This window comes from Phaenicophaeus curvirostris, chromosome 3 (genome assembly GCF_032191515.1).
Source record: "Phaenicophaeus curvirostris isolate KB17595 chromosome 3, BPBGC_Pcur_1.0, whole genome shotgun sequence".
NCBI lineage: Eukaryota > Metazoa > Chordata > Aves > Cuculiformes > Cuculidae > Phaenicophaeus > Phaenicophaeus curvirostris.
In genome coordinates this window covers 91525354-91539596 of record NC_091394.1, presented here as the reverse complement: position 1 = coordinate 91539596, position 14243 = coordinate 91525354, and the positions used below count along the sequence as shown (strand labels likewise).

The following is a 14243-nucleotide window of genomic DNA, read 5'->3' as shown; positions in this document are numbered from 1 at the left end:
ACTCAATCTGTGTATTTTTATAACAGGTAGAAAACTACTCATGTGCACTTTGATCAGTTAATAATTTATGGACCATATTGACTTAGGCATTTGAGCATTATTTTAGATTCTTTAGCCATCTCTCTGTATAAAGGGAATAATGGGATTTGGTGCTCTCAAACTGATATTTTGGTTCAAAAGTGTTTGTGCCCATGCAGGTAGTTCAGACATTTAGGCTAGTTCTGCATATTTGTTTGAAAGCTTGAATTATGAGATTACCTGCGTGTGTACTATCCAGTAGCCTTTACTACGTTAAGGAGTTTAGGAAATGCAGAATTGTTGGTATAGAGGAATTACTTGTGTGTTCCATCGATTTGGTTTGTTTATTCTGCCAAGAAAGCTAGGAACTCATCTCATCTAACTAGCAGGAGAAAGAGGTGAATGGAAATTTATTGCAAAACCAAGTTTGTAATCAAGTCTGCTTAAAGTGGGCTATAATTCCTCATGCTTGTAAATCTAGTTTTAAGGTCATGAATATCAATCTAAAACTGCCAGAACCTCATGAAACTGTTGAACTACTCTGCCAGTTCAGATTTATTCAACTTTTCTTTGAAGGATTTACTTCGTACTTGTAGACCTTCTGCTAGACGACATGCTGGGTATCTCTCTTTTACATGTTTTAGATAGTGTTAGAGAAGTTAAATTGTAAGTGCTTGCATATCACCAAAGGGAAGAAAGAAAAAGTGCTACTCTATGAGCAGTTATCAAATCTTATGCTAATTAACAATAAAACACAGATTTGCATATTTAACTTGTGCTTACGTATTACTTATCTAATGAACCAGACCTCCTAAAATAGTTTCTTCACTTTATTGCAGTAAAAGAATGATAGATATCTGAAGACTTTTAGAGGGATATTCGGTGTGCACGCCAGCTTAAATAGACACCTTAAATGTTAAATAGTATTAATAAGTTTATGATTCTATTTTTTTTTTTTACAAAATCCTTTCCTAAACCTCCATGAAAAATTCTATAATAAAGATGAGTGAGGAGGAGTGAATTAAATACATGCTTAGTCTCTTAAGGCAAGTAATAATCTGTAACTTCCAATGAATAACTGCTGCAATTGTTAGGCAGTCAACTTAGGCAGTCTGTATTTTACTTTTAAATGAAGGGTGGACATACCAAGACCAAGAAAATTGTATTTGTTTTGTTAAACTCAGTACCTGCCTTCAGTAGGGAAGTATTTAATTCTAGAGCAACCATTTCTCTTAGTAAGTTAAACAATGCAATCAAGAGCTCAGCATCATTTACACAGAAGTTATAGATGAAATTTTTAACCATAGATATCCGAATTACAAGATTTTGAACTTTTTATCTATGTTGCTTACATGATTTGAAATTTCTTTCAAGCAAATGTCTTCCCTCTCTCCAGAAGGTACAGGTTGTTTGTTTCATAGTCTTATTTTTTTCAACTTCAGGTGTCAAACCCTTCAAATGTTCTCTCTGTGAGTATGCCACTCGTAGCAAGAGTAACCTGAAAGCCCATATGAATCGTCACAGCACCGAGAAGACGCACCTTTGTGATATGTGTGGGAAAAAGTTCAAATCAAAAGGCACTTTGAAGAGCCATAAACTCCTTCACACTGCCGATGGTATGTGTATGTTTCTTAGATCCAAGTTTATTTTAGGGCAGTGAATACTGGCTGTGCTATAGGACCTTATTAACAAGTACTTTTAGGTTGAACACTAAATGCTGCTTACAAATTTTGTTTAATCCTGGGAGACACTGGTTGTGAATTAATTCAAAACTTTGCAAAATTAAGACAACTGTGTCTGGAATACTTGATTTTTCTGAAATTTTCAGTTGGCCTTACAGCCCTCCAACAGAGAACTTTTGATCTCAATATAAATTTGAAAATACAAATAATTCCATGTTTAAGTCTGTTACTACTTTCGTCTGTGAGAATATTGTTAGGAGTTGCCAAATCCAGCAGCAGCAGGGCTGCTGTACCTCTGTATTCCAGGTCAAGTCCATGGTAAGCCTGAGCATAAAATCCCTGTGGGCACACATGCAGCACATGCATTTGAATTGTGATTTTAATATTTCTGTGATGATAACAGAAAAAAAGTGAGGTGCAAATCCAGAAAAATATCATCTTTTATTTCAACATTTGAGATGCAACAACACATTATTCCTCTGTGATTATCAAAGTAAATGATTTAGCAAGATAAGTTATACAGACCTTCATTATGACTTAATAGCTTGATCTTTGTTACTCATGTAATCTTATGAAGCCTCATTCTGCTCTTTATTTATATTTGAAAAAAAATGCATATTCATTAGCATTGCCCTTTCACAGAAAGCACACATTCAGAATATGTTTAAAGTTTTTGCATCAGAGATTTTTTTTATGTATGCTTGTATCTGTATTTATAATATTAGTGAAAGGGATAATCCCTTTTTACACTTATACATGGTACAGGAAGCATATAGTTACTGTAGTATTACTAACATAGCTTTAGTATTATCATGAGTCAGGAAATCACAAATTTTTGAAGAAATTCTTTACTTTCTAATATTTTTAAATAACTTGAACTATAACAAGCAGATGTTGTGCATACATTTAAATTTCATATGCAAGAACCAGTGATCAACCCTCAGCTGATGCTTGGCTGGGAGAAGGTTGTATTCTATTTAAAAGGAAATTTGCAGCACAGTCAGTCTACAAAGAAAAGAAGACCTCTGTCTATAGTGCTGAAAAAAGTCACGGAATCATAGAATAGTTCAAGTTGGAAGAGACCTTAAAGATCATCCAGTTCCAACCTCCCTGCCGTGAGAAGGGACACCTTCCACTAGATTAGGTTGCTCAAAGCCCCATCCAACCTGGCTTTGAACACCTCCGGGGATGGGTCATTCATGACTTCTCTGGGCAACCTGTTCCAGTGTCTCAACATCCTTACAGTAAAAAATTTCTTCCTAATATCTGATCTAAATCTACATGGATGCCTGCATGGGTGTTCATTTCAAAACACTTCTGTTTTGTTTTCACCACGTGGCATGTCCAAATAGTGAAATTCAGCAATGAAAGTTGAATTTGTTTTTATCTATGATTTAGTTCTATTTCTTGAACAGAACATGTATATTTTTAAGTAATTATTACAATTCAGCTCTGTCTGTTTTGAAAATTTGGCATTGCTAAGAATAAGTCTCTAGAGGATGGAGCCTCGTCTGGATTTGGTTTAAAGGTGTGAAGTTAGTTTTAAACATTTAATTGCATGCAAGGAACTATATTCTCTGATCATTTACAGCTAGGTCAGGCTGAAGGCTTCACTGGCAACGTTATTACCAGGAGCCTTTCTTATCTGGCTTTAGACTGTCATCATCTTCTGCAATAATTGAGATAATTGCATGTTCCTTGTTTATCTACCTCCCTTTTTGACTGATATAAATAAATCCAATACTTAATGTTTTTTTGCCTTGCTTCTTACATTTCCAAAATGTTCTAGGAGATTTCCCATAACTTTGGAAGATGAATTTTGCCATTGGCTCTAGTGGGAACAAAATTTCACTCTCTTTGGAGCCTTATGTAATATTCCTCACTGAATGCTGACAGTTTCTCTTTGCCCAGTGTCCCTTTCTGTATTGACAGCACTTCAGAAGTTCTTACCAGCGCACATCTAGTGTTCCTCAGTTATTTTACAAATAAATGAATTTGAAAGATGTTTTGTTGCTTATGAGTCTTGTCTTCCAGGCAGTTTTTGTTCAAATATCAGCCCTACAAGGTCAATTTAACCTGTAGAATATAAGGTAGTTTTCAATGTGTTCTTTTCTCCAGAAGGCAGACTTCTCAGGAGGAGCACCACAGAAAGCAGTTCCGTAAACGAGGCTTACTTCTATTTGCAAGTAGAAATAAACCAGAAAATCTGGATTTCATTATTTTTAGACTACTTAATTTTCATAATTTTTTTCTTCATGGAAACTTTCACAATTAGGATAAAATGCTTGTAACTTTCTTGAGCAAGATCCAGAATATATATAAACCTATTCTCTTTGGGATAATACAGAATATCCTCTATTGTTCCTCTTCATCCTTCCTTTTGGTTCTTTTGCTTTTTAAGTAGTTTTTCACACATATGTATTCTATGCCAGTCAAATACAGTTTGTCAGCCATGGGCATTTAATACAGGAATGCAGTCTTTCTGTATTTAATTCACCTTGTAATTTGGTTGGAGATACCAGGACTGATATAATATTGAAGCCAAAATATGGAGAAAGGGAGTATTAAAAGCAGAGAATAAAAGGAAGGGAATTGTGTTATTTTAAATTATAAGGGGAAAATAGTTGTGAGAGAGAATGCTTTGAATTGTAAGAGAAACCTACAGAATGGTAAGATGTTTGGGATTTTCCCTCTTTGCAAAGCCACAAACAGCAACAGATGTTTCTCAAAAATGTCAGAGAGAATTCATTCCTGTTACAGGATCCTAGAAATATGTCATGACAAAAGCTGACCATCATGACAAAGGTTGACCTTAAGAAGGACTCAGACTAATGATTTCAGGGCCAAAAGGAGACTCTTACGATCACGAGGTCTAATCTCTTGCAGAATACAGGCCATAACTTAATCCTATCATTTTGCGTCGCTTTTCTGCTGGATCATAGTACATACATACATTAGGAAGGGCTAAGCAGACTTGATTTAAAGTCTTCGTATGACAGGGCATCCATCTGATTTCTAAGTTAATTGTAGTCATTAATCATATTTTCTGTAAAAATCCTGACTATTTCAGATTGAATGTTCTGATTGTCAGCTTTCATTAGCTGAAATTCCAGTTCTTGTTCTTCAATTTTACTGTTACTGTTTCATGTTGGAGGGTTAGTACCTTCAGTATTAATGCCTGACTAAAAAGCTCAAAAACATGTAAAGAAATTTCAAGTATAATATCTTGTCAGTAGAACTTTAACACCTTTCTCTGGGTGGCACTTCTGAAGTAATGTATTTTGGGTTTTTTTGCAAAAAGGTGTATATATAAAAATTGCAATGCAGAATTTCAGTCTGCTGAGTACTCGAGAGTCAGATACTCTCTCAAATCTTCCAATTACTTTTTGCGTTGTTCTGGAGGAGCGATGTTTATGCAAATATGCGCTGATTGTCTTCACCCTTCTTCTGGTCCACTCTATGATTTTTTAAACAATTGATGCAGAAGAGCAGAAATCCAACAGTTACTTTCTCTCTACATTTTGAGAAAATTTGTGCCCAATTAAAATAAATAATGAATCAGTACTCTTCAAGAACAGATCACAGAACCTACCTGTTACCCTTTCCAGTACTTACAGGGAGCCTATGGGAAAGTTGAGGAGAGGCTTTTTATCAAGGAGTGCAGTGATAGCACGAGAGGTAATGGTTTTAAGCCGAAAGCGAGGAGCTTTAGATTAGATATTAGGAAGACATTTTTTCCTGTGAGGGTGGTGAGGCACTGGCCCAGGTTACTCCGAGGAGCTGAGGTGCTGAAGACCAGGCTGGGTGGGGCTATGAGCAGCCTGATCCAGTAGAAGGTGTCTTGCCCATGCTAGGGGATTGGAACTGGATGATCATTAAGGTCCCTTAAAACGCAGACCATTCTATGATTCTATGATCCCGAGTGGTTGGGACATCATCCTTTAAGTCACCAAATACAAAATATGAACTAGTCCCATTATGTGCTTTCTCTTGCCTTTGTGACTGTTTATGAGACTTAGGGTTACCGCAGAGATTTAGATGAGAAAGAACAGAATGTCATGATGAATAAGGCACGCAGGCATCATTCAGTCTGGTCCCGATGGAGCAATTTCGTCCATTGTTTTAAAATTGTGTAAGCAGAAGTGAGAGTTCGAAACACAAAACCTGTGTATTATTTGCCATTCTGATCTTATTTTTCATTTACAGTGTATTTTATTTCTCTCAGTATCTGTTGTAAGTCAGTGTAGAAGACCCTTTTTATGATAGTTTGAGATATCATTAGCAGAGTAGTACTGAACACACAACAAATTGTGGGGAAAATAATATGTTATGTCATACCCTACTATCAAGAAAATGTACAGTTAAAAAAGCATGAAAATATAAATGTATTTGATTCATAACAACTCAGTGCTCAGGACAGGAGTAGGTAAAAACCTGCAAACATTACTAAATACCAGTATTCTAAGGATTTCCAAATCTCTTTTATAAATAGCAAAATAACTGTGCCTGCAGTTGTAAATAATTGATTTTTGTATTCCATTTGGGCTACACAATAATGATTCTTTTTCTTCTTTCCCAAGTGACTATCCCAGAGGCATCTAGACTATTTAATGCTTATAATTTAGAGTTGACGCTTGAGCCTTTTTCCTTTCTTACTGCTCTTAGATCTATTTAACCAAAATTTTTCAAACCAAGTGGCTGACTTCTGCTATTGTTCATTGTTAGCACTGTGAAGTCATCTTTATGAGGAAATATAATCAGTGGTTTTCTGAACGTAAATAGAAAAAAATATTCCATGTTCTGTTCCCATTTCAGGAAAGCAGTTTAAATGTACAGTGTGTGACTATACAGCTGCCCAAAAGCCACAGCTCCTACGTCATATGGAACAACATGTCTCTTTCAAGGTAAGAAACCGTATAAATGATGCTTATTCGTAAGTCATTTAGAAATATATGGAACTTCAGACAATAGTTTTAAATCTGACACGTTTTCCTGTTTGGTGACACTTGTGACGTCCTCAACATTTGAAAATTTCAGGAATTTTGACTTTGTAGTCAGACTTTTGAGACAGGGTTATTTTGTTCTTGAGCAATTTGTGATTAGTATCTTTACTTGCCAAAAATATACATATGCTGCGATATGGAGCAAATATTACTGGCTTCCTTGACTGTCATTCCTTGAGAGAACTGATCTAAAATGTACCTTAAAATGTCCTAAGGAAGTAGGAAAGTGAACCCCATGCATCACTTTTCATCACCCACCATAATTTTCTCTGAAAGTTTGCCAGTCTAATGTACTATAGATGAGAAAATTGGAGAAAATTGAAGAGAATTCATTTTCAACCATTAATTTATCTGAAATGTGTCTTGGAAAGAGTTTTGACGATTGTAAATGTTTCTATGAAGTGTTTAGATTAGAGATACAATTTAGTTTAATAAACTAGTATTTTATTCCTAAATTTCACATTGGTTCTCAGCGCGACAGGTCTTGACGTAATGAATTGTGAAGTGTCATAGTCAGGAAATAGGAATGATACTGGTTTCTTTTCCAGAAAAATCTAGTATTTTGTATGTATGAAAATATTCATTTTAATGTCACACTTTATCTTGTCAGTGAGCATATATCTTACTGAAAACATTGTACTATTTTCATATGCAACATCTTTCTTTATCTAGCAAATCATTTTGGTTCTGTAGAGAGTACACTTTATCCATTGTTAATACGTACCAATGCTTCGTACCTCCACAAAGACAGTCTTTTGATTCATGGTTTAAAATTTGGAAGACGACATATAAGAAAATGAAACAAGTCATCTAAAGAGATGGTACATTTTGAACTAATAATTTTTCTTTCTTAAGTGTGTAGTTTTGCTGTGGACTTTAATTTTTAAAGGATTTTTTTTTTGTAAATGAAAATAGATCAATTGACTTTTTTAATGGCTAATGGGATGAATGTACTTATGCAGTTCTTGAAATGTAGCTGTTTGTGACCTTGTGATCAGCTTTAGAACTGCTGACTCAGCATTTCATTTCAGCCTGCTTATAAGTGTGGCTATTCAATGCATTACCAAGAGAACTGCAAAACACTGAAACAGGTCAGTCAGGAGTTTTTGGCAAAAGAGTTCAAAAACTCTCTGTTAGTTAATGTTAGTAACTCTCTATTAGTTAACTCTCTGTTAATGTTAATTAATTTATTTAGTTCTCAAAACTTAGCTCACTAAATGATTACAAGTGCCAGTGAAAAGGAAGCAGTTAGGAGCATGTTGGAGACAGATGGAAAGGAAAGGGAAGTTATCAACCATGCCAAGTACAGTTATTTGTTAAATTAGTTTGGCTGTGCAATCATAACTTCAGTTATTTCAGATTTCTTACAACCCCTTTTCAGACCAAAGCTTATGACAACCGAGTCATTCCCTTGTAGTAGAAAGCCTCCACGTGGTCAGACCTGTGATCATCAATTATGAAAAAACACACTTTACTGAATTACAAAAAGAAGGTAATAATCTTATAATGTTGGCAGTATTTGGTGTCTTGCACATAATAAACAGTGCCAAATTTTAGGGAATGTTTAGTTACAGCATCCATTTATATTGAATTTTAGAAGACCTACTTGGAAGATGCCTAAACCAGAAATGAAAATGGTTTCCTGGGATCAAAACTTTGAATCTTAGACTGAAGAGGTCAGGATATACGGTCTAACATTTTCCTTTTTGCTTCTAGCCTTTCCGTTGTGCACATTGCCACTATTCCTGCAACATATCTGGTTCTCTGAAGAGGCATTACAACAGAAAGCATCCCAACGAAGAATATGTAAATGCAGGTTCTGGGGAGCCTGCAGCAGAAGCCCTTGTCCAGCAAGGTACATCTCTACCATATAAAACTTTATTTTTTTTTCTGAAGCAAACTTGATGTAAAGGTAAACATCCATGTGATATGCATTCCTCAGTTCATTACTGTTTTTCAGTGATTCTGAAATGGCCACCTTTCATTCAGTGTCCCTCTTTCTTGGTTTCTAAGGGTGAGTGAAGTTTTGACTGACCTTGCCTGTGGTATTCATGGTTGCATACATTTATCATTTTCACCTATTTGTCTCCTTTTGTAAGTAAAGTATCACTCTCTGTTGAAACGAATAATAAATTTCTATCATTCTATTGATAAATTTCTATGACAGTTTTGCAAGGTTGAAGTAAAGGTAAGATTGGGCAAATGTAAGGAAAGAGATTGAAGAGTAAACGGCAGCGAATTATTCTTCCGCTAGAAAATAGAGAGTACAAGTTACAAATTGTTATGCTCAGAATCAGTTTCTGGGTGAAGGAAGCAGACCTTATCTATGTAACTAAAGCCAAGAATTTATTGTTAATATAATGGAAATTTTACCAGTGTATTTCAAGAATCACCATTAGTCTAGATCTAATTACTGTTTTAAAAAAAATAACAAAATGGAGTTATAGTTCATACATACAGAAATCCCTATAGTATTATTATTACAGTTAAAATGGTAACACACAGTCTTCGTATTTTCATAGAATCATTTGGAAGGGACCTTTAAGATCATCTAGTTCCAACCTCCCTGCCATGGGCAGGGACACCTTCCACTGGATCAGGCTGCCCAAGATCCCATCCAGCCTGGCCTTGAACACCTCCAGGGATGGAGCAACCACAGCTTCTCTGGGCAACCTGTTCCAGTGTCTCACCACCCTCATGGTGAAGAAATTCCTCTTTATCTCTAAACTAAATCTGCCCTTCTCCAGTTTATGCCCATTGTCCCCAGTCCTGTCACTACAAGCCTTTGTAAACAGTCCCTCCTCAGCTTTCTTGTAGGACCTTTTCAGGTACTGGAAGGTTGCTTTCTTTCTACTCCTTTTCCTGGTCATATGGTCACCTTTCTGTTTCTCTGAGTCCTAAGGTGGGTGGTTTCCCTCTGATGTCAGCAGTGGGATGAGGGTTTCAGTAAGTTATTTTCATCTGGATTCTTCACTGGGAGGAGTATGTTGTTCATATTGATGTCCAAAGAAGAGCAACAAAGCTGGTGAAGGGTCTGGAGAACAAATCTTGTGAGGAGTGGTTGAGGGAACTGGAGCTGGAGAAAAGGAGGCTCAGGGGAGATCTTATCGCTCTCTACAACTACCTGAAAGGAGATTGTGGTGAGGCGAGTTTTTGTATCTTCTTCCAAGTAACAAATAATAGGATGAGAGTAAATGGCCTCAAGTTGCATGAGGGGAGGTTTAGACTGGATATTAGGAAAAATTTCTTCACAGAAAGAATTGTAAAGAGTTAGAACAGGCTGTGCAAGGAAGTGGTTGAGTCATCACCCCTGGAGGTATTTAAAAGACGGGTAGATGTGGCACTTAGGGACATGGTTTAGTGGTGAGCTTGGCAGTATTAGGTTTACAGTTGGACTTTATGATCTTAAAGGTCTTTTCCAACCTAAATGATACTATGATGTTCCTCTTCTCTTCTATTTGTAGCCACTGTTACATGTTTGCTTACACACCTTTGCTTTTTCATTGGTCTGTAGCTGCAGATTAAATCCAAATTTGCTGTTTATGGTGCTCTTCATGTATGTTAAATACTATTTTTTGTTGCCCCTAAAACTAGTTTTATCCAGTTCTGGATTTGGATGTTTTTAACTGATCATTTCTGAGTTGTTTATAGCTGTGGGTTCTTCAGTGCCAAGATTGTGGTATTTCTTACCACCCCACACCTGTCATGTTCTAAGCTGCATCCTGGGGCTCTGCTTCTCATAGCTTCTCAAACCAGGCCTGCATTTCTCTGCATTACATCTTTGTGTTAGAGTCCCAAGTATCTCATTCTGCTTAGAACAGCTGCTTGTTACTGTTGTCTGTGTAAAACTACCACACAAAAATAAAGACAAATAAAACTAATCAGATATAGACACCTGGTCAATTAGAGAAATTGCTGTCACAGATAACTAAGTAAAGGCAACAAGGAATTTGGGGAGGATTGAAAATTCAAGAGTAAATAGAAGAGCTAATGTAACACCAGAGGAAAGAGAAAATTAGATTTTAGTTGGGTTTACCACATTTATGTAGTAGCATAAACAATTTTATTACTGGCTGTTGCTGGGTTTTGGTTATAAATTTCATCCCAGTGGAAGTCCTATATCCTTCTGAAAAGTTGGTCCACAACATCAGTTGCTTCACTGCTGCTGTTTCGGATTGATACAGATGTCACAAAATATATCTCATTCCTTGCAGTGTCTGAGTGCTAGCAAAGGAGACTTGTACAGGTTGTTGATTTCTGTAAGTAGTTTCGCTATTGCACACTTGGCAGGTGAACCAAAGCAAGCAATTGATTACACAGTCAGATATATTTTTTGGATGTAAAATGTAATTAGACATTCAGGAAGCACAAAGCTCCTTCACTTCTAGTGTCTGGTGTAGGGAAAGTGTGGAAGTAGAGGAGAAAGCCAAATTAAATATAAAATCATGTTGAAAATATTTTAATGCTTGATAGAGTTGAGTCTTATGTGCTCTACTCCACACTGGTGCAGCTCCACCACAACTGGCATGTGCAGTTTTAGGTACTGCAAAATAAAAAGGATATCAGGCTGTTGGAGAGTGTCCAGAGGAGGCCACAATGTTGGTGAGGGGTCTAGAGGGGAAGGCGTCTGGGGAGCAGCCGGAGTCACTTGGTCTGTTCAGCCTGGAGAAGTGGAGACTGAGAGGGAACCTTGTAACAATTTACTGCTTTCTCACAAGAGAAAGAGGAGGAGCAGGTGCTGACCTCTTCTCTCTGGTGACCAACAATAGGACCCGAGTGAATGGCAGGAAGATGTGCCAGGAAAGGATTATGTTGGATATTATTGGTGAGACCGCTCCTTGAATCCTGTGTTCAGTTCTGGGCCCCTCACCACAAGAAGGATGTTGAGGCTCTGGAGCGAGTCCAGAGAAGAGCAACAAAGCTGGTGAAGGGGCTGGAGAACAGGCCTTATGAGGAATGGCTGAGAGAGCTGGGGGTGTTTAGCCTGGAGAAGAGGAGGCTGAGGGGAGACCTCATTGCTCTCTACAACTACCTGAAAGGAGGTTGTAGAGAGGAGGGTGCTGGCCACTTCTCCCAAGTGACGGGGGACAGGACAAGGGGGAATGGCCTCAAGCTCCACCAGGGGAGGTTTAAGCTGGACATTAGGAAAAAATTCTTCACAGAAAGGGTCATGAGGCACTGGAACAGGCTGCCCAGGGAGGTGGTTGATTCACCTTCCCTGGAGGTGTTTAAGGCATGGATGGACGAGGTGCTAAGGGGCATGGTTTAGTGTTTGATAGGGATGATTGGACTCGATGATCCAGTGGGTCTCTTCCAACATGGTTATTCTATGATTAGGAGAAGGTTCTTCACTCAGAGGGTGGTGGAGCCCTGAAACAGGCTGTCCATGGAAGCAGTCATGGTGCCAAACCTGACAATATTCAAGAAGCATTTGGACAACATCCTCAGGCACATGGGCATAAATTTGGGGATTGTCCTATGCAAGGAGAGGAGTTGGACTCAATGATCCTTGTGGGTCCCTTCTAACTCAGGTCATTCTGTGATTCTGTGATGATTTTAGAAAGTATCTTCCCTAGTTTTTTAGTGGAAACCACCAGCCATTTTATACCTTTTAGGATCTTCAGCATTTCTGGTTTTGTTGAATACAAATAGAGAGCAAAATAATGCTGTTGTGTTTGATAATGAAATAAATATGTTTCTTACAAGGTAACATTATTTCTAAATCATATTTCCAAATTATTAATCTAATGCAAGATATTTATCTGTTGAAGGTATTAATCCATGGTAAAGTAATACTGAAATCATGACACAGAGAAAGACATTCAAAATCTGAGACTGTCCCTTTAAACTTGCAGTATGATGGAGAAATGTGTAAATACAAGAAGTTGCAGCCTGTGTTTGTTTTGTATGACGTTTTGTTTCTTTTTTATCAAAAAAAAATAGAAATTACTTTAAAAGTAGATTTTGTCTTTAAATTTCAGTGCAGGAATGTATTGTAGAATTTCACAATTATTTTCACAGACAGTGAAAGTTGTCAGGGAACCTGCAGTTGTTTTAAAGGTGTAGTATTTACTTATCAGTACTCAAAGCCTCTATTCTATAGTCATGCTGGTGAAGGAAGAACTGTGCACCGTAAGGAGCTTTGTTTAACTTTCCAAATAACTGTGTACTGTGAGGAGTTATTTGTCCATAGCCACTCATAGGAAAAGGTACCTAGACTGAATTGTGTTACTAAGAAATTAAGGGTCATATTTATAAAGTTTTGAGCAAATAAAATTAATCATATGTTAGTTAAGTTTTCCTTCCCCTTTGGGAGCTAGATGAATGCACTTCTGAAAATAATTCTTTTCCACTGAAGAGTATTGAATACAGTGTGCAGTTCTGGGCTTCACAATTTAAGGAGCATGTGAAGGACCTTCATTGTGTCCATGGAACGGTGACAAAGCTGGTGAAAGGGCTAGAGGAGTTGCTAAGGACTTTGGACTTGTCTAGTTTAGAGAAAAGGAGACTGAGGGGTGACCTCATTGCTCTCTACAGCTTCCCAAGGAGGAGAAGTCGGGAGAAAGGTGCTGAGCTCTTCTCTTTGTTATCTAGTGATAGGACATATGGGAATGATTCAAGCTGTGCCAGAGAAGGCCATTAGGAAGCATTTCTTTACAAAGAAGGTGGTAAAACACTGGAGCAGGCTTCCTAGAGAGACAGTCAATGTCACAAGCCTGTCAGTGTTTAAGAAGTGTTTGAACAATGCCCTTAACAACGTGACTTAACTTGGTCAGCCCTGAACTGTTCAGGCAGTTGGTCTGGATGATCATTTTAGGTTCCTTCCAGCTGAAATATTCTATTCTGTTATTTTCATCTCTGACTTCGCATCCTTCTTTCTCTTCCTTTCCTTAACTGGCGTTTATATTTCCTGTGCTACCACTAGTGCTGTGCCTGCTTTTCAGACATTCACGTGCTGTGTAGAATTTTAGAGCAGTAAAGGGACTTCAAATTCATGTAGTAGATATGAAGTCAGTGCCTCTTACCAGGTCTCTGCCATGAGGAAAGCCATGTTAGTAGATGCACTGTTTGCACATGCAACCTCCTTTGTCAGCTCCGTGTCCTGCTATATGATGCATCACATGGATCTTATATGTGGACTCAAAGTAGAAACAAGAGACTTGCAGATTTCTTACTGCACTGTAGAAATGTCAGTTTTTCTGAACACTTTGTTATCTCACTTGGTAAAAAAAAAGTATTCCTTGTGGGAGACTTGAGTTAATTAAGATTTGCATTTGGGGTTCTGAAACATGAATCCTATTGAATTTAATTAAAATTTTCCTGATTTTGGAATCAGATGTTCTGTATCTGGGTCACACAGCACAAACAGATCACTGTGGACATCTTATGCAGTATGACAAGCTACGTGTTTCTAAGCTGCTTGAGCCAGCAGTTGCAACTTGCTGCCTGACTAGGCTCTATCAAGTTTCAATTTACCATATTCATAGATCTGAAAAGTGATTTTGGAAAATTATTCATGTATTCATATAAGGAAAGAAGA

General features: G+C 37.4%; 1 protein-coding gene across 1 annotated transcript in view; it reads left to right on the top strand.

Annotated features, from left to right (window-relative positions):
• The window catches only part of ZFAT (zinc finger and AT-hook domain containing), an 82941-nt gene that overhangs the window by 45993 nt on the left and 22705 nt on the right, over nucleotides 1-14243 (top strand). The window contains exons 9-11 of the mRNA XM_069854698.1: nucleotides 1461-1634; nucleotides 6516-6604; nucleotides 8420-8558. Of these exons, the coding sequence (XP_069710799.1) occupies nucleotides 1461-1634; nucleotides 6516-6604; nucleotides 8420-8558 (402 nt within the window). The remainder of the gene's footprint in view (nucleotides 1-1460; nucleotides 1635-6515; nucleotides 6605-8419; nucleotides 8559-14243) is intronic.